The 26,372-nt window shown below is 38.9% G+C and overlaps 1 protein-coding gene across 1 annotated transcript; it reads right to left on the bottom strand.

Annotated features, from left to right (window-relative positions):
• Positions 1 to 9,455: 9,455 nt before the first annotated feature.
• Positions 9,456 to 26,371, bottom strand: LOC120318601 (vomeronasal type-2 receptor 26-like). The gene is made up of 3 exons (XM_039366416.1): positions 26,363 to 26,371; positions 25,868 to 25,964; positions 9,456 to 10,366 (listed from the first exon to the last, which is right to left on the bottom strand). The coding sequence occupies exons 1-3, from the start codon at positions 26,369 to 26,371 to the stop codon at positions 9,456 to 9,458; spliced, it is 1,017 nt and encodes a 338-aa protein (XP_039222350.1).
• Position 26,372: the final 1 nt, after the last annotated feature.

Raw genomic sequence — 26,372 nt, 5'->3', positions numbered from 1 at the left:
AAAAATGCCATTCTAAATTTAAATCATCTTCTATTCCTATAAGAATCAGCCATTGAATTGAATATCAATGAATGGTTATAAAAATATGGAAATGAGCTGGTCAAGAGAAACTACAACAATTGCTTCTTTAAGTCACAAATTCTTTAATTTGTTGCAGAGAAGAAAATAACATGGATCTCTTCCAGGTAATTTTTATGTCCTGTCTTTGCATTTGTGTTGTTCCTCAAAGTGTTGTGAAATGCTGTGGACATAATTTACTTAGACCTCAGTAAGCATTTGATAAAGAAGACCACAACCTACTATTTGATAAGATAGAAAATATGGGTTATGCAGCATCACCACCAGATGGATTCATAACTGGCTGACCAACCACACTCAACATGTCATCCTCAATAGAACTGCAACTATTTGGAGGGAAGTGAGTAGTGGGGTACCCCAAGGCTCTGTCTTAGGCCCAGTACACTTTAACAACATCACATTTAGATGAGGGCATAGAAGGAGGACTCATCAAAGTTTCAAATGACACCAAGATGGCAGGAACAGCCAACAATCCAGAATATAGGATCAAGATACAAAATGATCTTAACAGGCTTGAACACTGGGCCCTACCTAACAAAATGAGATTCAATGGTGAGAAAAGTAAGGTTCTACATTTAGGGGGGGGAATCAAATACACCACTTATAGAATAGGTGGTACCTATTCAATAGTAGTAACTGTGAAAGGGATCTGTGCTGCAGCTGCCAAAAAAGCCGGCACAGTGTTAGGCTGCATTAGAAGTTGTGACTGCTCTATCACTGGAGGTTTTTAAGAAGAGACTGAACAGCCACTTGTTGGCAGGGGTTGTAACAGAGTCCCTTCCAACTCAGTTATTCTGTTATATTTCAAAAATATAGAGAAGAGGGTGCCCATCGAAATCTGATTCAAGAAATTAGTCAGTTCATGCAAAATAGGAGTAAATGGAATAAAAAGAAAAGAATGAAAGTATTAGAAATGCAGATGGGGGGAATACAACTCCATCACACTGAAAGACTTACAAGTAAGACTCACTGTAAGGAGCCAAGCTGAAACTCAAAATTTCATGTCCCATAGTCAATGCACTGGTGACTGCACTAATGAGATGGTCTCCTGGCCTATAGTAACTCCATGGTCTTTTTCCATCCAGGTGCTCCAAATTCAGTGGGCACTTCATTCTAAGCTTTCCAGAGGCTGGCTGGGACATCAGCAGCAGCAGCAGAAGCAGGGGGTCCATAATTCATGGGGCTAAATCAATCCCCTGTTTTCAAAGATGAGTTAGATGAATTCAGTGCACTCTCACAAAATGGAATAGCCAGTGGCTTTCCTCTTCCAAATAGAGACAAGCCAAGCTTCATCTGGAAAGGAGAGATTTTGTCTTTAGCAGCACAGTCCTTGCCTGTGTCCTAAATGTTGTGCAAACCATTCAACATGGTTTTATCTTTCTCTTTGATGCAAGATCCATTCTATGTTGCTTCTGTCTGATGTTTACATCAAAGACAGTCACTGGAGAAGTTGCAGTAGATGTCTCAAAGTCTGGGATTGTGATAATTACTATGAGTGATAATTTGTGCTCTGGGGCTTCTGAACCTCTTCCAGGTGTCCATGTATAGAGGGGGCAGCTGGAGCAAAGCATGTCACAGATATATCCCTGGGGACACTGTCCTACCATGGTTGTCATCCTTCCTGTCAGGACATGTCCAGAAAGTGATGCTGGAGGAAGATACTTCAATATCCAGGGAACTGACTTCTGAAATCTTCCATTGTGGTACATTGTCTCCAGAAACTGCTGGGGAAGATCACCCAGAGCTACGGAGCTTTGTTCCAGTGTAGATTTTTGACACTTAACTCTAGTGCTCCCTGTCTTCTTAACACCAAGGAATCACCATTGAATCCTGCCTAATATTTTTTTTTTTAATTGAAAATTTTTAAAATTTTTACAAAAACAAATCCCCTTCCCATACCCCCCCCAACCCTACCTCACCCCCCTCCTCCCCAACCTCCCAAACCCTCCCCTGGACTTCCCAGAGCTAAGTACAGGCTTAATTAAGAAAAAAAAAAACTTAAAACACTTTTAAAACCTAAACAAATTTAAATACAATCATCATTCTATATAAACTCCCTCCAAAAACGCAAATTTAAACATTACTTTCTTTGAATATCTATGCCTATAATATAAAATCTAATTTCTCCCTCTTCCTTTATCCTAATACAAAAAAATAAACATATCAACCTTTATTATACCATTAAAACTAAATACTCTTAGAAAACTTAAAATAAATACATATTTCCTTCAATCTTCATAATCTTCTCACCTATCCAAAAAAAAAAAAAACCTTAAAAATCCTAAAAAAATCTAAACAAATTATTTTCTCTTAAAAATATTAATAATAATATTTAAAAACTTGAAACACTTTTGAATCCTAAACAAGTCTAAATACAATCATCATTCTATATAGACTTCCTCCAAAAACACAGATTTAAGCATTACTTTCTTTCCTTAACAAATCTAGACATTTAATTAAACAAATTATTTTCTCTTAGAAATATTAATAATAATATTTAAAAACCAAATTTAAGCATTACTTGAAACTTAAACAAGTTATACTCCCTTCGAAACACAAATTTATTAGAATCCCCTCACTGAAATAAACAAATTATAATCCCTTCAAAACACAAGTTTAAACAATATTATCATTAAAAATTTAAAACTTAAAGCTGAAATATATTATTATCCCAAAACACATGTTTAAGACATTTTCCAAAAACGATATAAGTTTTACTTCTCCCGCAATCTCAATAGTAAACTTCTTGTCTAAAGTTCTCATTCAATATCCATAATTTTCTGTCTAATAGCCAGTTGCATCTACTATAAGCACAATCCATGTCGGTCTCTCTTGCCCGCAAGCATCGAAAAGAATGCATGGAATTCTGCCCTTGAAGATCGCTCCAAAGAGTTTGTAAGTCCTGGTTGACCCCCAAGCTCAGGAATCAGTACCTGTGAAACTTCCTCAACCTCCTTCTTCTGTTGGTCTTTCTCTTTACATTTATATGTTACTTTTTCTTTGCATTTATATGTTGCACCCTCAAGCTGAAATTTCCCAATTTCCATTTCTGAAGATTGCTCCAAAGACTTTGTAGGTCTAACTTCCGAAGCCAATACAGGTAAGGATTCCTTAAATTCCTCCTTGTGTTGATCTTTACAATTGTAAGTTATGCAAGTTATCCTCTGCCCGTTCCTCTCTTGTTGATGCCCCTCAAACTGAAATTTCCCAATTTCCATTTCAGGAATCCTGCCTAATATTAAGAGTGGGTCCTCTTTAGAATTTTCTTTTCTATGAGATCTCCATATGTTAAACTTAATTTATAACTGATTTTTAAATTCCTTCTACCTGAGGTGACGTTTTTATTTACTATCTGTTCTAGAAATATACATTTTTAGATGAGAGCTGATGAAGAGGCAGGAAACTCACACTATAGACCAGGGGTGTCAAACTCAATTTCACTGAGGGCCGCATCAGCATTGTGGTTGCCCTGGGGGGGGCAGGTGGGTGTGGCCAGAGTGGGTGTCACCTACTGGGTGGGTGTGGCCTACTGGGTGGACGTGGTCAGTTCTACATCATTCACGTCAAGGGTGCCTGTGAGGGCCTGGGCAGGAGTGAGACAGATCTGAGGGTCTCTGGCAGAAGGGGGTGGGACCGGGGCAAGTGCCAAGGCATGGTCCACTGGGGCAAATGCCAAGATGGCTACCATAAAATTATACATTGGCTCCCGGCCGGCTCCTGGGCCAGGCCCAAGGCAGCAAAGGTTGTTCCCTCACTGTTTCCAGGATGGCTTTGCAGGCCACATGAAACCACTTTGCAGGCCGCATCCGGGCCCTGGACCTTGTGTTTGACATGTCTGCTATAGACATATCAGCACATTGTACCTGAGAACACTGGCATTGGCCAGGCAACTGAAAGGCAAGAAGGCAGGTAGGAAAAGGATAAGTACAAAGCACTTCTGGACAGGGAGGAAAGGAATAAACTTTCAAGGCAGAGAGTGGAGTGTTAAGAGCAAAACACCTCCTAGAAAACAGCCAGAGTGTCATGGTTCTGACTAATGAAACACTTCAAAGAACTTCCAGGCATGTTTATCCTAAAGCCTTTATTAACAGTGTTACAAATTGATGGCACATCATGGAGGTTTATGCCAGAAACTGAATTCCTCTTGCTGGCATCTAACTTTTCTTGCTAAACCCCTCCCTTATCTTGCAGTCAGAAGTCACATCTTCCAATTAGCCCAGACGGCAGAGATTCACTTCCGTTCCTTTTCCCGGGCTTTTCTTATTTCCCCTCCCTTTTCTCTATCATCTGAATTAACTATAAAAATACCAGACAGTTCTGCATATTTTGTCAAAGCAAGAATATTCAATATTAGCAGCGTTGACACAGAGATTTCCAGCAAAAAGAAGTGCATATCACTTCATAGAGGTGCCAAAAACTTTTGCAAATTTTCATATTTTTAAAATCTCTAAATTTAAAAGAAATCAAATTTTTAAATTTTAAATTTCTTTTTCCAATTTTTATATTCTTTTTTCAATGTTTTAAATTACTTTTTTTTTCAATTTTTCAATTTCTTTTTCAAATTTAAATGTTTTTTTTTTCAATTTTTCAATTTCTTTTTTCAGTTTAACCAAATTGAAAACAATGTTTATTTTAATTCTTTAAGAAATTTTTAATGATCTAAGAGGGGAAAGGAATCACAGGAAAAAAAAAACATGACACTTCAAAAATAGGGAAGATAATGATGAATTTTCAAGGCAGAGAATAAAGGGCCAAGAACTTTTGTAAGCTATTGTAAACTGACACTTCACAACAGAGAAAATATTTAATTTTTAGAAATTTTAAATTTTTTAGCGAACTATCAAAAAGATGAGACCAACATTAAGCTCTTTGGCATCAACTCAACTCACAATGTTTGGAGGAGGAGGAATGCTGTCTATAACCCCAAGAAAAACTATCCCCACCGTTAAGCTTGGAGGTGGAAACATTATGCTTTGGGGGTATTTTTCTGCGAAGGGGACAAGACAATTTCACCACATCAAAGGGACAATGGACGGGGTCATGTACCATCAAATCTTGGGTGAGAACCTTCTTCCCTCAGCCAGGGCATTGAAAATGGGTCATGGATGGGTATTTCAGCAACAAAGGAGTGGCTCAAGAAGAAGCACATTAAGGTCCTGGAGTGGCCTAGCCAGTCTCCAGATCTTAATCCCATAGAAAATCAGTGGAGAGAGATGAAGGTTCAAGCTGTCAAACATCAACTTTGAAATTTCAATGACTTGGAGAGGATCTGCAAAGAGCAGTGGGACAAAATCCCTCCTGAGATGTGTTCAAACCTGCTGCCAACTACAAGAAACGTCTGACCTCTGTAATTGTCAACAAGGGTTTTGCCACCAAGGACTAAGTCATGTTTTGCGAAGGGGTCAAATACTTATTTCACTCATTAAAATGCAAATCAATTTATAACTTTTTTGAAATACATTTTTCTGGATTTTTTTATTCTGTCTCTCACTATTAAAATAAACCTACCATTAAAATTATAGACCGATCATTTCTTTGTCTGCAGGCAAATGTAAAAAATCAGCAGGGGATCAAATATTTTTTTCCCCTCACTGTATACTTCCCAAAAAAGGCCAACATCCAATGAGGGAGCAAAGGATTTTAGAAATGAGCCACTGGCTTAAAAACTGATGTCGTCAAGAAAATTTCAGTTTCCTAGTCCATGGTCTGCATTACCTACATGAAGGGCTCCTGGCAATGAATGGATTGAATCTCACAAGAACTGGGAAGAATATATTTGGAAAATAACTGGCTCATCTTATCAGAAGGGCTTTAAATTAAAATTGAAGGGGGAGGGTGGCCAATGTTCATCACCTTTAGAACCTAATTCCAAGCAAAAAACACTAGATAAACAATCATATAAGGAGGTAGGGAGTAAAGAGGAAGGAGAAATGAAGGTGAATATATTGTGTCCCAGGATAATGCTGCAGGATCCAATCTGGGTCAGTCACCATGACCAGAGGTTTAGTTTTTCCAAGCTTTTGGACTCGGGCTGCAGCCCATCCTTAGGGAATACAATCAAAATCATGTGAACTTCTAGAACCACTTTACAAAGCTTTATAAGACCACACTTGGAATACTGCATCCAGTTCTGGTCGCCACAATTCAAAAAAAGATATTGGAAAGAGTGCAGAGAAGAATGACAAGGGGTCTGGAGGCTAAAACACAGTAAGAATGATTACAATAATTAAGTATGTCTAGTCTAATGAAAAGAAGGACTAGGATATATATGATAGCAGTGTTCCACTATTTGAGGGGCTCCTACAAAGATGAGGGGGTCAAACTATTTTCCAAAGCACCTGAAGGCAAGACAAGAAACAATGGATGGAAACTAACCAAGGAGAGAAGCAACCTAGAACAAAGGAGAAATTTCCTAATGGTGAGAGCAATTTACCAATTGAATAGCTTGACTTCTGAAATTCTATGTGCTCCATCACTTTCAAAAAGAGAATGGACAACCATTTATCTGAAATTGCATACCATCTCCTGCTCTAGCAGGGGGTTGGGCTAGAAGATCTCCAAGGTCCCTTCCAACTCTATTATTCTATTCTATGTTCTAAGATGCAAAAGAGATGCTGATGCTCTAGAAGGAGTTCAGAGAAGAACAACAAAAGGGTCTGGAGGTAAATCAAATGATGAATGGCTAAGGGAACTAGATATGTTTACCCAAATGAAGAGAAGGCTCAGGGGAGTCACGATAGCCATCTTCCAATATCTGAAGGGCTGTCACAGAGAAGAGGGGGTCAACTTATTCTTGATAGCACCTGAAGGCAGGACAAGAAACTGTGTGTAGAAGTTCATCAAAGGGAGATCTAACCTGGAAATAAGTGGGAATTTCCTGACAGGGAGAACAGTAAACCAATGGAACAGTTTTGCTCTCAGAGTAATAATAATAATAATAGTAAAGTTGGAAGGGACCTTGGAGGTCATCTAGTCCAACCCCCTGCTCAGGCAGGAAACCCTACACCATTTCGGGCAAATGGCTGTCCAGTCTCTTCTTAAAAACTTCCACTGTTGGGACATTCACTACTTCTGGAGGCAGGTTGTTCCACTGATTAATTGTTCTCACTGTCAGGAAGTTTCTCCGTAGTTCTAGGTTGCTTCTCTCCTTGATTAGTTTCCACCTGTTACTTCTTGTCCTGCCTTCAGGTGCTTTGGAAAATAGCTTGATTCCCTCTTCTTTATGGCAGCCCCTGAGATATTGAAATATCTATCATGTCCCCCCTTGTTCTTCTCTTCGTTAAACTAGACATACCCAATTCTAGCAACCGTTCCTTATATGTTTTAGCCTCCAGTCCCCTAATCATCTTTGTTGCTCTTCTCTGTACTCTTTCTAGAGTCTCAACATCTTTTTTATATCGTGGTGACCAAAACTGGATGCGGTATTCCAAGTGTGGCCTTACCAAGGCCTTGTAAAGTGGTATTAATACTTCATGTGATATTGATTCTATCCCTCTGTTAATGCAGCCTAGCACTGTGTTGGCCTTTTTGGCAGCTGCAGCACACTGCTGGCTCATATTTAGGTGATTGTCTACTAGGACTCTGAGGTCCCTCTCACAGGTACTACTATTGAGCATGGTGCCACCTATGCTGTACTTGTGCATTTGGTTTTTCTTGCCTAAATGTAGAACCTTGCTTTTTTCATCATTGAATTTCATTTTGTTAGATAGTGCCCAGTGTTCAAGTCTGTCCAGATCCTTCTGTATCTTAAGCCTGTCTTCTGGAATGTTGGCCATTCCTGCCAGTTTGGTGTCGTCTGCAAATTTGTTGTGAATGCACCATCACTAGAGGTTTTCAAGAGAAGGTTGGACAGCCATTTTTTCATAACGATTTAAGGACTTTTTCTTGGGCAGGGGGTTGGAATAGAAGACTTCCAAGGTCCTTTCCAGACTTATGATTATATGATTCTAAGACCCTTCCTTCCTAGAAGTTTGCAGACAGTGATGTCTGAAATGCATTTTTTTAATATTAAAAAGGGTTTAGCCCATTCACTGCAAAGACAAAGCTTCCTTTACTAACTAATAATTTGTTACTTCCTTTTTAGTGGCAAGGATTTGCAAATGCTGATGCTTCATTTGCAAGTTCAAAGATATTCCTGTAGGTTTAGTAGAGCAGTGACCCCCAACTTTTGGACACCAGGGACCAGTTCCATGGAGAAAGGTTTTTCTGTGAATTGAAGGAGGCGTGTTTTTGCATGTTGCCTGCATCCAGCAAATGCAGCTTTGCTTGTTTGCATGGGCCAGTTACTGGCATGCCGCAGTCCAGTGCCAGTCCATGGACCGGGGGTTGGGGATCCTTGTAGTAGAGGATGATTCAGATTTTCTTGCTATTTGCCAAACTCGGTGAATGTGTGAAAAAGAGTGAAGGCTGAGAGCTAAAACTGATTTTTAAACACAGATGGTTGCTTTACACAGCCTCCTAAATGGTGCCATTATTTGGAAATGAGCAGAGACACGGGATCAGTTTAAAAGCACCCACATTATAGAACTTCCTGCGTGTTGTCCCTATGAACAACATGAAGACTGTAAATCTCACACACATATACATACACACGCACGAAAGAAGGGATTGTGAGATTATAGGAAGACCCCCCCCTCCCTCACACCATCTTTATTATGCTTCTTCCTTGACTTCCAATGAGCTCAGGTGCACCAAACGATTGGAGAAAACTGACATTTCATCCTTGTCGTTTGTAAGCAAGACCAGGTCTCAAATCTGAATGTATGGAATCACACAGAATCCACCAGGGTTTAGATTGTGAATCTCATGGCTGGCACCAGTTTCTGTAGAAAAAAAATACAGGACCCCAAAAATCCAATAATCAAGGCTCACTGCAGACTGTTTATTCAATGTAGACTGAAGGAATTTTCCTAGAAAATAGTGGGAGGAAATCCTGCAGACAAAAGGATGCACTCATATTGATACATTTCAGGAAAAGAGGACAAAATGATAATGGTACATATGCATGCTTAATACATGATGTAGCATGAATATTCATAATTAGCAAGCCTCGAGTTGTTTTTCCTTACTATCCTCAAGAAAGAGTTATTGTCTAAATAAAAAGAAACACTATCCATTGCATTTGCCATAGCAGTTTTGGTAAAATGTACTGAGAAACAAAAGTGTCATAGTTGCCACATGCAATTCTTCTGTATTCCCAGCTTTTTAATCCTCTCTCACTACTCATAGAACTTGCTTTCCTCACAATCTTAACTTCTGCTTGCTGTTTAACAATTTGAAGCAAAAATGTTGGCCTAGTCATCCCTGGAGAACAGCTTGGACCATTTTCTAGGTTGGGCCTGTTGGTGGAACATGTTGAGAGTTGACATTCCCCTGTCTCACATTTCTACATTTCTTCTGGTCGTAAGCTGCTCCTTTTTATTTAGGTCTGGCCTCAGAATGATTATGTAGCACTTGGGGATGAAGATACAGCCCAGAAGACCAGCACTGGAGGCCAAGATGGAGAAGATCTGAACAACTACCATGTATTTTCCTTTGGTGCTCAGGTAAGTGGGCACAAAACTCACCCAGACACTGCAGAAGAACAGCATACTGAAGGTGATCAGCTTGGCTTCATTGAAGGATCCAGGTAGATTCCTGGCTAGGAAAGCCACCATGAAGCAGATGGTAGCTAAGAAGCCCATATAACTAAGGGTGATGTAGAACAAGACAATAGAGTTTTCATTGCATTGCAGGATGATCGCTCCAGTCTGGGAGTGGAGGTCAGAGTCAGGGAATGGGGGATAAACTCCCAGCCAGATGGAGCAGATGATAATTTGGACAGCAGAACAAAAAAGGATGATGGAGTTGGCCAAGCTCTTCCCCAACCACCTCTTCACTCGGTTTCCTGGTTTTGTGGCCAGGAAAACCAGCACTACTATGATCGTTTTGGCCAAAAGAGAAGAAATTGCAACTGAGAAAATGATGCTGAAAATTGTTTGTTGGAGAAGGCAGGTGGCTTTACTTGGTTGACCAATGAAGAGAAAAGAAGACAAGAAGCAAAGCAGGAGGGAGACCAGGAGGATGTAAGAGAGGTCCTGGTTGTTGGCTTTGACAATGGGAGTGTCTCGGTATTTGATGAAAAGGGTTAAAACAAGGCCTGTGGTTAGGAACAAGAACAGGGTAAAAGAGATCAGGATAATACCCAGACATTCTTCATAAGACAGGAAGGTTATAACTTTGGGGATACAGTGGATCCGGTCCTCGTTTGGATATTTATCATCTGGACATTTGGTGCACTTTTCTGTATCTGAAAAAACCAAAAAGCATCAATTCTTTGATATTCTGTTCTGTCACTTTTAAAGAAATACTTTTTGGGATAACAGCTGACCCCATGAGCATTTTCAAAGAAGCATTTGTTACAGCTGACCCCCCCCCAAACCCTCCAAAAATAAGAGTGGTCTAATAGTCTCTCTCTCTCTCTCTCTCTCTCTCTCTCTCTCTCTCTCTCTCTCTCTCTCTTTCTGTGTGTGTGTGTGTGTGTTTTAATCCCTATTGCTAAGGTCTACCTAATTGGGGGAATTTATAGGTCATTAATGATTTCCCCTATAATGTGCAGAACCTTCATAGGAAAATACATTATCAGAGGTAAAAAATGAATCAGTTTATCTTTCTAGGCAAACTTTCTATATCATGTAAGATGTTATTTGTTAATGTATGGGAAACCAGAGGATAGTTCTTTTGTAAAATTTACTTGGCTGGTAGAAAAAGTTAGTCCTACAAATAATCTGGAATGGCTACTGGCAGCAGCAGTAATTTTTGTGTAATGAGTTGCACACATAATTGTACACATCACCTCATTGTGGACCAGCAACACCTTCTCAGTGATCCTCAGGGGGAAGCCTGTTAGAGAATTTTAATTTCTCTGTTGGTGAAAAATAAATCAGAAGCTCTCAAAGTTGACTGCATTTAGCTGATTCAAATAACTTTTTTATATTCATATCAAAATATTTACAATACCATACATTCTTCTTTACAGCAACATAGCTCAATGAAGACTTCTTACAGAGAGATACAGAGACAAACCTGAGACTGAAAATTCAGCTCCTAACTCAATACCTTTTGCACAGACTCAGTAACACTTTCTTCACATTGGCTGACTGAGTTACCACATGACTCAGTCAGCCAACACTCCTCCCTTCATGACAGGAAGAGACATCAGACCTATTGACTTAATACATTCTCCATAGTGAACACTACCCAATGGTTTAGTCATCATGTCTGCCAAATTATCCTCAGAAGAACAATGATGTAAACTAATCAATTTTCCTTTTACAGCTTCCCTGACATTACAATACTTAATGTCTACATGTTTACTTCTGTTCTTCACCCTGTCACCAGTTCCCATTTTTATACAGGCAGCATTGTCTTCAAATACCTTTACAGATTCTTTTACATTAATATTTATATCTTGCAACAACTGTACATACCATGTTACTTCAGAACACAATTCAGATAAAGCAATAAATTCTGCTTCCACTGTTGAAATAGCAACAATTGTTTGTTTTCTGGACTTCCATCCAATCAGAGTCCCTCCAAACAATATTATAATCCCAGAATTTGATTTCCTTGTGTTTATGTCATTTGTATAGTCACTATCGACATAACACTTTAATTTCAATTCCTCAGTAATCTGTATTTGAAGATCCAAATTTATGGTTCCCTTTAAATATCTGAGAACCCTTTTTACACCCATCCAATGTAACTTTGTAGGTGCAGCAATAAAACGACTCAAAATGCTTACTGCACAAGCTATGTCTGGTCTGGACCACTGTGATAGATATAACAAACTCCCTATTGCACTTTCTTCACATTGGCTGACTGAGTTACCACATGACTCTTCCTGCTCATGAATATTCCAACAAAGCCCATGTAGAATGCATTGCAACAATCATTCTAGGAGATGGGCCTAAGACAATTCTTCAAGTTTCAAAAAACTCAGATATTCTTAGAGAGGTAAATATGGAAGACCACATTGAAAAAAAAAAAACATATGGCATTTTTTCTGGCCATAGTAAAAACCTGGCCCATCTGCCACACCCTCCTATCTTTGTCCAGATATTCCTTCAAGATCTTTTTGGTATTCTTCCCTTTAGATTACAAATTGTGCAACTTGAAAATAAATGAGAAAACAGCTAAGCTTTAAGCTGTCTTATAATTTGCCCTTTATGAAAATTCTCTGGATGAATCTACTTCCACAAGACCTGCATTTTTCTTTGGTGTCACTCACCTTCTTGAGTGGAAATGGTCCCTGCTGGACAAGGAACACAATCGTAGCAACAAACTGGTTCTCCTTCTCTCTTCTGCTTGACAAATCCAGGATGGCATTTTTCCACACATTTGGACTGAGGAAGAGTCTAAGCTGGGGGAAAAAAGGAATTCCAAAGAAAATATGTTAGCGTAAGCACCCTGATATGATGACATGCTATTGAAATAACAGTAAAATTGACTGCTCAGTTTCTGGAACTGTAGTGAAGGGAGAGGGAGTTGAGGTCATGAGAATGTATCCTTCAAAAGGGTAACTCTGGCATCTATTTCTCCAGCACATGGGATATAGGTATGAGTCCTATGTCAGAAAGAGACATTTCTAAAGCTCAACTAGGTATCCAAGAAAACTCCTTTCTGTTGAAGAACGACAATTAAGTAACAACAACTGGCGTGGAGGAACAAACCCATATTTGTTATTACTTAAATTTGGAATCTCTTTTTTTTCAGCAGACTTGAGGCAGGTAACAATCAAGATGAAAAATTGCATTCAAGGTATTTTCAGATATTGTGCTGTCTTACAAGCCAAAGTCCAAATCTAAGCAGTGTTTTGCTTCAAATTGTTCTTCTTTCCTTCACATATCTGCCAGGGCTTTTCTCTTGAGTCAAAGTCATGTTTTAGGGCTTCAGTTTTTAGGGCACATTATTATGTGAATCAGTATGATTCCACGTAAGAGAAAGCCTTCATAAGAGCAGAAAGCCTATTGCACTATCACAGTGGGGTGAAAGATTGGAATGAATAACTTAGGCCAAGTCTGGATTGCTTAAAACATCTTGCCATGTTGGCCCCAAGTATTGCAAAGTAAATTCTGATTCCAAAGATTTTTTTCCCCACTGGGACCAACAGGACCTCCATTCAGTCTTGATTCAATTTCATTCAATTCAATCCAAACCTGAATTCAGGCATTGGTCAACAGAATTACCACTTTCTTTGCTATTTGAGGACAAGGAGCAAGCAAATCACAATCCCTAGCACTTGAGGTGCTCTCCTATCATGCTCATGCAGCTCAATGAAATGGGGCAGAGCCTATTTGAAATTAGAGAGAAGACATCAATAGTTCTCCCACCTTGTTGAGCAACTGTAGCTGTAACAGATGATCTTGGCTGATGATAAATCTCTCTCTTTCAAAATATCCTAGGTTGTTTTTGATGAGAACCATCTTGGGAGAAACCAGCCAGTTAATGATTTTTATATCACCTGCTAAATCTCCATTTTGATCCCAGTACAGTTTGAATGTAGAATGATTGAAAAACTCATTCTTCTCCAGAAAGGGATGGAGCTATAATAGGAACATGTAGGAATTTTAAAAGCATTGTTCTTGGTAACTTATTCCTTGTTCTTATTTGAATTTTTCTTCTATGGTGGTCTAACTTGCAAATGTTCTTAGCTGGGAGCGCAAATTTTACCCCTACCTTCAAAAGTGAAAAAGAAAAGTTCAGCAAAATGTGCCAAACATATTGACAATGTCACATATTGAAAAAAGTATAATTCAAACTATTTGACAGTTAAGGGGAACATTATACAAAAGGTCACAAATACATTGGACAAAGAGAATATTCCTAAGCTTCTTGAAAGCAACAGGTGGATTCCAAAAGCATGGATTTTCAAAATGGGAAACATGATTAGATGAACTAATTCTTTTTTTTTATGTTAAGGCCACATTAAGATAATATTTATTTATTTATGAAGGAGAATATTTGTAGCTCAGGGTTGAAATGAGGGGTCCTTGGTGCTCTCTGAGCTTGCTTGTTTTCTTGCAGATGTTTCATTACCCTAACTAGGTTAACATCACCAATGCTAGTTTATAAACGGACAGCAAACAGCGCTCCTTACTAGCTCTGATGATGTTACCTAGTTAGGATAAGAAAACGTCTGCAGGAAAACAAGCAAGCTCAGAGAGCACCAAGGAGCCCTCATTTATTTATTTATCAAATTTATATGTATCTGTCAAATTTATAGGTTGCTCATCTTGCTGGATGAGATGACATTGCATGTCTGAAAGTACAAATGTCTCACCAACTCTTTTTACAGCCTTAGTTAGGGAGGATTTTTCTGATTTTTTTCTCTGCCCGTTATTCAGTTTTGACTCCCCTTCTCTTCTCTGACTAAACATTTTAATAGATTGAGGGAATGCTGATAATATAAATTGATTCTGGTAAAGCATTAACAAACAAATTTCTGATTTGATGATTAGGAACCTAATTAAATGAGGGCAGGATGGTACAATAATTAAATGGATAATTAAAATTGAATCATCTTCAATAATACCAAACTTTCAGAAAAAAACATAATTTCCTATAGAAAACATGCATTAATAAAATGCAGTAGAAAAATCTCATTTTTAGCAATTAGGACTTTAGCAACTAGGACTTGATATGCTATATAATCTTGTATAAGAACAAATGGATGCCAGATACAATGTAGATCTTTTAAGAGTTTGTTTGTTTTTTCTCATAGTATTATATATCTATACTGGTCAATGATTATAATAACTCAGTAACAGAGGTAGTATTTTAATGATTTGATGACAGACAAGTAATTAATTTGGTGGTGCTGTCATTGATGATGCACAAGGAAAAGGAAGACAGACACCAGACTTGATAAGAGTGTTTGTGAAAATGATCTTAAAACAGTAGTTGATTGTAAACTGAATGTGAGTCAGCAACACGATGCTCATGGAAAGAAGGCAAATGTATTCATAGTCTCAAGGAGTGAACTTTGTGGATGGCAAGACACCAATTCAAGTACAAGTGCAATTTATAGGCACCATATTTGGAGAAGATACTACACAAAAACTGGATCAACTTCAGGAAACAATAATGAAGCCAAGGATGAGATCAAAGGAGCTGCTCTTAACCTTGAAGAAAGTCAACAATGAAGAGGTTCCTTTGGATTTATTCTCAAAAGAAACTAAGTTGGATGGATCCTTGTCAGGATCCCATACCTGCCAGGGCTGCAGCCTTGGAGCCTCCAACCTCACTATGCCATACTTCCTTCTATTCCTGGATCTAGAGGAATATGCAGCATCCAAAGCATGGACCAGAGTCTTAATGGCACTATAAAAATGGTGGAAATTCATGATTTGGATCATGTTCTTTTTCTTTTGGGTCTCCAGTGGTGATTTCTCAGTGCATCTTTTCCGGCCTTTGACAGAATAGGTGTGCTTTGAAAAAGAACAGAGAAATGACTGGGCTCCAAATGGTGGATCCAGAAAGAAATTGGGTACAAAGGCATCCTTTGCTGGCTTGTTTTTTCTCACAAAATCAAGAGTCCAGATACTGTGCACATATTTGAGAAGTCTGTGCTTTCCCAATGGAAATAGTCCAATGAGTGTTGTGATCCAGACTTTCCCTTCAATGGGTCCTGGCAAATGCTTAAGTATAGAATGGAATGGAAGGAGTCTCTCCAAAACAACACCATATTCTATGTAATGAACAAAGACATTCACTTGTCTCCACCTAAAAATGGTGCCCCTGAGGGGTGCTGGATGTCCAGTCCTTGAGAATCGTTGGGATATAACAACACAAATTCCATTCTTGACAAGCAAAGGAGTAAAAGTCCTCATGAAACTCTCCCCATTTTCTGTGTCGGAAGCAAAGAGACCAATCAAATTCCATCTGAAATGGAGGAGCACTTGGATAATTCCTGAGTAGAGAAATCCCTTTTTTGGGCAAAGCCGGTGGTAAAAGGGCAATTGACTTTTATCATGCAGAAACTCTGAAAATAATTCAAAACTGGTCTGAAAAAGCAACAGCAAATATTTATATTTGGAGTCAGTTTAATTCTAAAATATTAGCTTTAAGGAAATCCAATTTAATTCTCATAAATATATTTTAATAGTTTATTGCTGATTAGACATTAAGCAATATGAAGATACAGAATAAAAAGGTAACATTAATAAAAACATATAAAACTGTCCTGAGGGCAGGACAAGAAGCAATCGATGGAAACTAATCAAGGAGAGAAGTAACCTAGAACTAAGAAGAAATTTCCTGCCAGTTAGAACAATTAACCAGTGGACGTTTTTATGAAGAGATTGGTTAACCATTTATCTGAAATGGTATAGGGTTTCCTGCCTGAGCAGGGGATTGGACTAGAAGACCTCAAAAGTCCCTTCCAAATCTGTTATTATATTGTATTCTAATAGCATGAAAGAAAATAAGTTAAAAAGAATAAGAATAAAGAATGCAAATCATATTTCTGTATCATCCCTACAATTTATGGCAATCAACCTGCATACGCAGATCTCAACTGAAATGTTTTGTTTAAATTAAACAAACACATTGTATATACTTTTTGAATTTTGACCACTCAGAAAATTGTTGTTGTTGTTGTTGTTAACTGCGAAGTCGTGTCCGACCCATCGCGACCCCATGGACAACGTTCCTCCAGGTCTTCCTGTCCTCTACCATCTTCTGGAGTCCATTTAAATTCACCTACTGCTTCAGTGACTCCATCCAGCCATCTCATTCTCTGTCGTCCCCTTTCTTCTATTGCCCTCAATCTTTCCCAGCATTAGGCTCTTCTCCAGTGAATCCTTCCTTCTCATTAGGTGGCCAAAGTAATTGAGTTTCAACTTCAGGATCTGGCCTTCTAAAGAGCAGTCGGGGTTGATCTCTTCTAGGATTGACCGGTTTGAACGCCTTGCAGTCCAAGGGACTCGCAGGAGTCTTCTCCAGCACCATAGTTCAAAGGCCTCAATTCTTTTGCGCTCAGCCTTTCTTATGGTCCAACTTTCACAGCCATAATTGCAACTGGGAAAACCATGGCCTGGACTATACGCACTTTTGTTGGCAGGGTGATGTCTCTGCTTTTTAGTATGCTGTCTAGATTTGCCATAGCTTTCCTCCCCAGGAGCAAGCGTCTTTTAATTTCTTGGCTGCAGTCCCCATCTGAGGTGATCTTGGAGCCCAGAAAAATAAAATCTGTCACTACCTCCATTTCTTCCCCATCTATTTGCCAGGAATTGAGAGGGCCGGATGCCATGATTTTGGTTTTCTTAATGTTGAGTTTCAAGCCAACTTTTGCACTCTCCTTCTTCACCCGCATCAAGAGGCTCTTTAGTTCCTCTTCACTTTCTGCCATTAGAGTGGTATCATCTGCATATCTTAGGTTGTTGATATTTCTCCCGGCAATCTTAATTCCAACTTTTGATTCATCTAGCCCTGCCTTTCTCATGATGTGCTCTGCATATAAGTTAAATAGGCAGGGTGACAGTATACAGCCTTGCCGGACTCCTTTTCCAATTTTGAACCAATCAGTGGTTCCGTGTTCGGTTCTCACTGTTGCTTCTTGACCCGCATATAGGTTTCTCAGGAGACAAATGAGATGGTCTGGTACTCCCATCTCTTTAAGAACTTGCCACAATTTGTTGTGATCCACACAATCAAAGGCTTTTGCATAGTCAATGAAGCAGAAGTAGATGTTTTTCTGGAACTCCCTAGCTTTCTCCATGATCCAGCGTATGTTGGCAATTTGATCTCTAGTTCCTCTGCCTCTTAGAAATCCTGCCTGTACTTCTGGTAGTTCTCGATCCACATACTGCTGGAGTCTAGCTTGTAGGATTTTAAGCATAACTTTACTAGCATGTGAAATGAGTGCAATGGTGCGATAGTTTGAACATTCTTTGGCATTGCCTTTCTTTGGAATTGGAATGTAAACTGACCTTTTCCAATCCTGTGGCCACTGTTGAGTTTTCCAAATTTGCTGGCAAATTGAGTGTAGCACTTTTACTGCATCGTCTTTTAAGATTTTGAATAGCTCAGCTGGAATACTGTCACCTCCACTAGCTTTGTTGTTGCTCAGATTTTCTAAGGCCCATTTCACTTCACATTCTAGGATGTCTGGTTCGAGGTCAATGATCATCTCATTGTGGTTATCTGGGATGTTAAGCTCATTCTTGTATAGTTCTTCTGTGTAGTTTTGCCATCTCTTCTTAATCTCTTCTGCCTCTGTTAGGTCTCTGCCATTTGGTCCTTTATCATGCCCATCTTTGCATGAAATGTTCCCTTCATATCTCCAATTTTCTTGAAGAGATCTCTGGTCCTCCCTATTCTGTTGTTTTCTTCTATTTCTTTGCACTGTTCATTTAAGAAGGCATTCTTATCTCTTCTAGCTACTCTCTGGAATTCTGCATTCAATTGGGTGTATCTTTCTCTTTCTCCTTTGCCTTTCACTTCCCTTCTTTCCTCAGCTATTTGCAAAGCTTCCTCAGACAGCCATTTTGCTTTCTTGCATTTCTTTTTCTTTGGGATGGTTTTAGTTGCTACCTCTTGAACAATGTTGCGAACTTCCATCCATAGTTCTTCAGGCACTCTGTCTATCAGAACCAGTTCCTTAAATCTATTTGTCACCTCTACTGTATATTCATCAGGAATATGATTTAGTTCATATTTAGCTCCTGGTCTTGTTTTTACTGACTGTATAGAGCTTCTCCATCTTTGGCTACAGAGCACATAGTCAATCTGATTTCTATGTTGACCGTCTGGTGATGTCCATGTGTAGAGCCGTCTCTTGGGTTGTTGGAAAAGAGTGTTTGTTATGACCATTGTATTCTCTTGACAAAATTCTATTAGCCTGTGCCCTGCTTCATTTTGTACTCCAAGGCCAAACTTGCCTGTTATTCCGGTTATCTTTTGGCTTCCTACCTTAGCATTCCAATCCCCCATGATGATAAGGACATCATTTTTTGGTGTTAATTCTATAAGGTCCTCTAGGGCTTCATAGAACTGGTCAATTTCATCCTCTTCAGCACCAGTGGTTGGGGCATAGATTTGGACTACTGTGATATTGAATGGTTTGCCTTGGATTCGAATTGAGATCATTCTGTCATTTTGGGGATTGTATCCCAATATTGCTTTTTGTATTCTTTTATTGACTATGAAGGCTACTCCATTTCTTCTGAGGGATTCTTGCCCACAGTAGTATACCTGATGGTCATCTGAGTTAAATTCACCCATCCCTGTCCATTTTAGTTCGCTGATTCCTAAGATGTCGATGTTCAGTCTTGTCATCTCTTTTTTGACTAGTCTAGCTTGCCTTGATTCATGGATCTTACATTCCAGGTTCCTATGGAGAAAAGATCTTTACAGCATCGGACTTTCCTTTCACCACCAGATATATCCACAGCTGAGCGTCCTTTCGGCTTTGGCCCAGTCGCGTCATTCTTTCTGGTGCTACTAGTACTAGCCCTCTGCTCTTCCCCAGTAGCATATTGGACACCTTCCGACCTGAGGGGCTCATCTTCCAGCGTCATATCTTTTTTCCTTTTAATACTGTCCATGGGGTTTTCATGGCAAAGATACTGGAGTGGTTTGCCATTTCCTTCTCCAGTGGATCACATTTTGTCAGAACTCTCTGCTATAACCTGTGCGTCTTGGGTGGCCCTGCACAGCATAGCTTATAGCTTCATTGAGTTATGCAAGCCCCTTCGCCACGACAAGGCAGTAATCCATAAAGGGAAATACATTGTTTTAATATAGGGATCCCAATATGTTGTTCATTTAATCTTTCTTATATAATTAACATTCAAATAATAGATGTGTTTTGTCTCTCTCTGGAGCTCAGTAAATACAAGTCTGTGTTCATTATGGGGGTCTTGGTTAAATCTTCCATTCAAGTTGCTCAAATCCTGTTTGAGTAAATACCATCTTAAGTGTTTAGAAATTTCTGTGTTGAAGTGTATACCAACTTGTAGTGGCCCATCCATTTTAATGTGCCATCCTTAGTGAGGATGGCTGTATCTTTTCCTGCTTCAATATCTGATGTCTTTGTCCAACAATCTTTTTAGCTTGTTTTCCAGTTGCACAAGAGATAGGAAGACCACAGCTTCCAATATAATTTGTCACTTGTACAATTCAAGAATTGGATTAATTAATTAATTAATTGAAATTTTGTCTCTTCCAAAAGACAGAATTTGGGGAAATTTGTCAGTTTCCATAGATTTAATGTAACACCAATTGATGGGCACTGAGCCTAATACAGAATCTTGAGGTACTACACTTGAGGTACTACATGCTTCCCTCCATTGTGGATTTAGTTCCTTTGAGGATGACACAGTAAGTGATCTTGGTCAGGCAAAACTCTGTCAACAGCTTGCTTGTTCTTCAGCAAGAAATTATTTGTTCATCTACCCTCTCTCAACTCTACTTAAGAGGATCCAAGCATATATTTTAGCCACAATACCTACTAGACTAATGGACCTGTAATTGCTAGGGTCCTTTCTATTCCATTTTTAATATATAGAAACTACTACAGCCATCTTCAACCCAACTGGATATGGTAATAATTACTGATATGTATAAATGAACTTGCCAATAGAGGACACCACCACTGTGGATATTTTTTGAATAATTCAGCTGGCAGAAAGTCCTCCCCAGCGGCTGTATTGCTCTTTAAGCCTTTTATGATGAATTTCATTATGAATGTTTTAAGGCAAAACATAGTTGACATGTTAGCTAATATCCTTGTAATTTTTAAATAAAGTGATTAATTAATTATAGTGGTCCCTCCAAGTGGATAAGTCAAAACATTTTTTCAGATATAGGTAAGACTGAAAAAGAAGTACAATTCTTTTCACAAATCTGTGATTAATTGATCATTAAAAACACTGTTATTTTTGTTAAGATTATGTACAAAAGATGAGCTTCCCACCTCTGTTTCACCTTCCTTTTATACAGAAGCAGAAGACCATGATGATGATGATGATTTTTTAAAATAATAATATTAATAAAGTTGGAAGGGACCCTACACCATTTCTGACAAATGGCTGTCCAGTCTCTTCTTAAAAACTTCCAGTGTTGGAACATTCACCACTTCTGGAGGCAGGTTGTTCCATTGGTTAATTGTTCTAACTGTTGGGAAGTTTCTCCTTAGTTCTAAGTTGCTTCTCTCCTTGATCAGTTTCCATCCATTGCTTCTTGTCCTGCCTTCAGGTGCCTTGGAGAATAGCTTGACTCCCTCTTCTTTGTGGCAGCCCTTGAGATATTGGAACACTGCTATCATGTCCCCCCTCGTCCTTCTCTTCGTTAAACTAGACATACCCAATTCCAGCAACCATTCCTTATATGTTTTAGCCTCCAGTCCCCTAACCATCTTTGTTGCTCTTCTCTGTACTCTTTCTAGAGTCTCAGCATCTTTTTTACATTGTGCTGACCAAAACTGGATGCAGTATTCCAAGTGTGGCCTTACCATGGCATTGTAAAGTGGTATTAATACTTCCTGTGATCTTGAGTCTATCCCTCTGTTAATGCAGCCCAGCACTGTGATGATGATGATGATGGTGTAATGTAATGTAATTCTTTCCTCCTCCACACTGTGGATCCCAATCCCTAACCATCACACCTACAATATCATGGTGATAAGCAGTTCTTCAGTTCTGAAGAGAAGATATGGTTGGATCTATCACATACCAACCTACTATCACACTCAATTTACCTACAGAAAAACATACAAACAAACCTGAGGGACTTTGTAGGTGCCTCCTAATGTTGACATCTCAGTGGAGATATCTTCAGGAGCTGCATCAATAAGAATCAAAATGTTGCCTTTCCTTCCACAGCTGTAGTTGGGAACATTGGCTTCTCCAGTAGACAGCATGTCCAGCAAGGCATCTGAAGTCCCAAGTGTGTTCAAATAGTTGTCATGGATGTTATAGCCAAGTGTGAGATTTTGCATAACCCAGAGAGTTTTGCTGACCATTTGAATATTAAAAATGTAGCGTAGTATTCTTAACTTATCAAAAGGTAAACTAAGATAAAAATGTTCATATTAATATCAGCATCATCAACAGCAATAACAAAATACTTTTTCAATTTAATCCCCTTTGTCTCCACAAGCCTTCTGAGTCTTAAGCCAATACTGAACGAAAACCAGATGTCATGGTTCTGACAGATGAATCTCTTCAAAAGAACTTCAAGGCATTGTTTTCCTTAAATAATTTTTTATTCGAGAAACAAAGTATTGGCACTACATAGTTAAAGCCAAAAACTGAATTCCCTTCCCCTGGCACAAAGTAGCAAAGCTCAATTCCTTTCTCCAATTAACAGTCATAAATCACATTTCCCAATTAACTTGAAGCGTGGGCTTTCTCCCCATCTCTCCTGCCCACCAAATTTCTATCAACTCTGGACCTAATAACCTTGGGATCCCACGGCTGAGTTATTATTGTTATGACTAGCTGGACTCTCATCCACATTCCCCCTCCCAGCATCAATGAACTCTAAAAGCGATAGAGAAAAGATGGATACATTTCCATCTGTTGTCAAAGCAAGAACATCTGATGTCAGTAGCATTGATACCAGAGGCAAATGGTAGTAACCCAACACCATTTCATTTGAATGGGTTTTGGGGACATGGAATGGAGATAGTTTTCTACTTAGTTTAAGAATCACAAAGAAACCACTATTTATAGCAGTACTAATTTTCATCTGCCTAGTAACCAGGATTCAAAATAATTCAATCATTTTTTTAATTGAATTTTTTTTATTTTTAACATACAAACATTTATAAAAAATACAATAAAATTTTAAAGTAAGAAAACCCCCCTTACCCTCCCTCCCACCCCCAACCCCCCTCCCTTCACTTCCCAGAGCAGAATACAGGGTTAATAATAACAAAATTTATAATAATTAAAAAGAAAAAGAAAAAAAGAAAAGAGAAAAAAATTATCATAATTAACCTTTAACTCCATAACCTATAAAACAATTCTCTATAATATTTAATATTCATTCATAAAATAAATGAAACTTTTTAATTTCATACTTTTTCTGAATATAATCTATCCACCTTCCCCATACAATAATATATCTTTCTTGTGTATGATCCTTTAAATAAGCAGAATTTTTTGCTATTTCTGCAAAACTAGATACTTTAAATATCCATTCTTCTAAAGTAGGCAAGGAATCTTTCTTCCAATATAAACCAGGATTCAAAATAATTCAATCATTAAAGTAGAACCGTCATAATGGGAAGAGGATATTTCATAAGTGACATCAGTCTCTATTCCTATAAGGATCAGACATTGAAAGTGAGTAATTATTTAAAAAAATGAAATGGGCTGGGCAGACGCAACTGCAACCCATTTAAACCAAATTGAATTTAAGTGTGAAAGATATATATTCTGGACTATTTTTTTCTCCCCCTCCATCTTGTGTCTGAGTTCTTTTTTTTCTAGAAAATAAGACAAAAGAGAGAAGCAATAGAAATCAAAATGTTTAAACAGGTCATGCAATATTGGCATAAGAAAAGAAAGAAAGTGTTAAAACGGTGAATGAAAAGAATGCAACTCCATCACTCAGAACGACTTACTAGCTAGGCTGACTAGAAGGAGACATGTTGAAAGATAATGTTGGTGTATGCAGTATTTTTGTTCCAGTGGTGATCATACTAATGAGATGATCTCCTGGCCTGTAATAGCTCCATTGTTTTTTTCCATCCTGGTGCTCAAAGCTCAACAGGCACTTCATTCTCGGCTTCCCAGAGACTGGCAGGGACACCAGCATCATTAGAACCAGAAGCAGGAAGTCCATAATTCATAGGCTTGAATCAATCTCCTTCCTGTTTCTAAACAAGAACAACAAGAAAAGTTAGATGAATTCAAAGCACTCTCACAAATTGGAATATCTAGTGGCTTTCCTGAGTCAGATAGAGACAAACTGAGCTGCATCTGGAAAGGAGAGAAAGGTACATGCAAGAGCAAAATCTCTACCTATCCCTTATCTTGTGCCTCACAGAGCATGATCTGAGGCATTTATCTTTTTCTGATGCAAGATCCTTTCCTTGTTTCTTCAGTCTTGATGTTTACCTCAGAGGCAGTCACTGGAGAAGTAGCAGAAGAGGTACCAAAGAACAGAATTGTGAAAATTACAATGAGAAGCAACTTCTTCTCTAGGGATCCTAAACATCTTAGGGGTTCCATTTACAGAGGAGTAGCTGGAGAAAAGCATGATAGTGAGAAAACCACAGATATATCCCTGGGGACACTGTTCTGTAATGGTTTTGGTCGTTCCTGTCATGACAGAAAGTGATAGTGGAGGAAGATAGTTCAACCTCTAAATAATGACTTTTGGTGTCCTTCTCTGTGGTATCTTCTGTTCAGTGACCACTGGAAAAAATATCAGCCAGAGCAATGAAGCAATGGCATTTTAGTTTGGTGGCCTTTAACCCTAGTGCTGCCTGTCTTTTAACGCCAATTAAGTAATCGATAACCTTGAACCCTGTCTAATGTTCAGAGTAGGATTTACTTGGGATTTTCTTTTCTATGAGATCTCTATATCTGAATCCTAATTGGAGCTGATTTGAAAATTACTTGTGGCTGTGGTGAAATTTTATTTCTCATCTTTTCTAGAAATATCAGTTTTTGGATCAGATTTGATTAAGAACTTGAGGATGAGCCGAAGTGGCGCAGAAGTTAGAGTGCAATACTGCAGGCCACTTTAGCTGACTATGTTCAGCAGGTCAGCAGTTCAAATCTCACCAGCTCAAGGTTGACTCAGCCTTCCATCCTTCCGAGGTAGGTAAAATGAGGACCCAGATTGTTGGGGGCAATGTAAATATATATATACATTGCTTACTGGTGTACACTGCTTAGAGAGTGCTTGCACTTAAAGCAGTATATAAGTCTCATAAATAAATAAATAAATAAATAAATAAATAAATAAATAAATAAATGACAGACAGCCTGTGGACTATACCAGTTGCTTAATAGGGAGAAAGTTATAAAGTAGATTGAAGTTTTTATTTATTTTTTTCTTGTTGCTCTCTCTGTTGTTCTTCCATATTTGTATAAGCACTGAGAAAGTTTATATTTTGAAGTTTTTTTTTATTTTACTAAACATACAGAGGGCTGTGAGGTCTACAGCTGTGATGGTGGCAATTCACACAGCATGGTCCATGGTGTGACATGTTTTCTTGCCACATCCTCCCTGAAACTGGTTTAGGGAGACTTTGTATTCCCTCTTCTATGTTTGTAGAAGTAGTTGGTGTGGTGGTGCCCCTTTGGCCTGCCCTTCTTTGAGAATGTGTGTGAATCCTCCCCTCCTGCTCAAAGATTGCCAAGTGTTTGGTAGATGTGGTTGGAAGTCCCTGTGTTCCTGATGTCCCTGGGTCAGTTTTTCTCTTGGGATTACTATTCACATCTGGAGAAGGAGGACATTGCTATATATACCCTGGCCAGTAAGAGTTAACTGGGGATTTGAGTGAGAGAGGGAAGATGACAGGAAAGGTAGAAGCATTCTGACTGTAACAGATAGAAGATGGGTCATACTTGGTGACATCTGATCTGCATCTCAAAAGTTGTCCCACTGCATGGCCTTTGGCTTTTATGCTCAGTTCCTGGCTACCAGATCCATTGTGGCTCCAGGTTCAAGCTGTTGCATTTGAATGTCAGGTTGATGCCTAATAATGTTGCTTTGATTGTATCTGCTGGTCCAGGTAAGGCCTTAGTCCTGACTGCAATGGGCAGGTGGATACAGTCTTGGATCCTACCTCCATTCTTTGAAAATGCTGTGCTGTACTTCGGTTTATGGTGAAGCTCCAGAAGATGAAATACCTGAAGGGTGACGGGAGAATATTGGAGGAAAACCTGAAGAGAATTTGACCAAACACATGTAAGAGCCCATATTAGGAATCACCTCATGGTAATAAGGGTAATGAAATAGCAATATTTTCCCATCCTCATTGTGTTTTCTGTTAGCCATGCAGCAGCCATATTTAAGCATCTCCCTTACTGGTTAGGGAGAGCCCCTCAGAACATCTGCCAAGTCTCTGAGAAGATTATTCAGGCTATCTGAAGGATAAAATTGCTCAGATTTGCCCTGATCTGGGCAGGAAAGATCAGAGTGCCTGGGGCAAGCTCTGGTGGTGTGAACTGAGAGGAGTTTGAGTTGGTGACACCTAAGGAAATGGACAAGGTTCCCTGTGAATTCCTGAAGACCCCCACAGTTCTGTTTTTTTAAGGGTTTTCAACACTTCACTCCTCACCTGGGACATT

The sequence above is a fragment of the Crotalus tigris genome, unplaced genomic scaffold, assembly GCF_016545835.1.
Source record: "Crotalus tigris isolate CLP2741 ecotype Arizona unplaced genomic scaffold, ASM1654583v1 scf7180000020297.256355, whole genome shotgun sequence".
Lineage (NCBI taxonomy): Eukaryota > Metazoa > Chordata > Lepidosauria > Squamata > Viperidae > Crotalus > Crotalus tigris.
This window is presented reverse-complemented; position numbering and strand designations above follow the sequence as displayed.

Coding starts and splice junctions, on each gene's coding strand:
- LOC120318601 (XM_039366416.1), bottom strand. Junction 10,367..25,867: donor AGCATTTTCAAAGAATGGAG/GTAGGATCCAAG, acceptor TGGTTTTTTCAG/ATACAGAAAAGTGCACCAAA.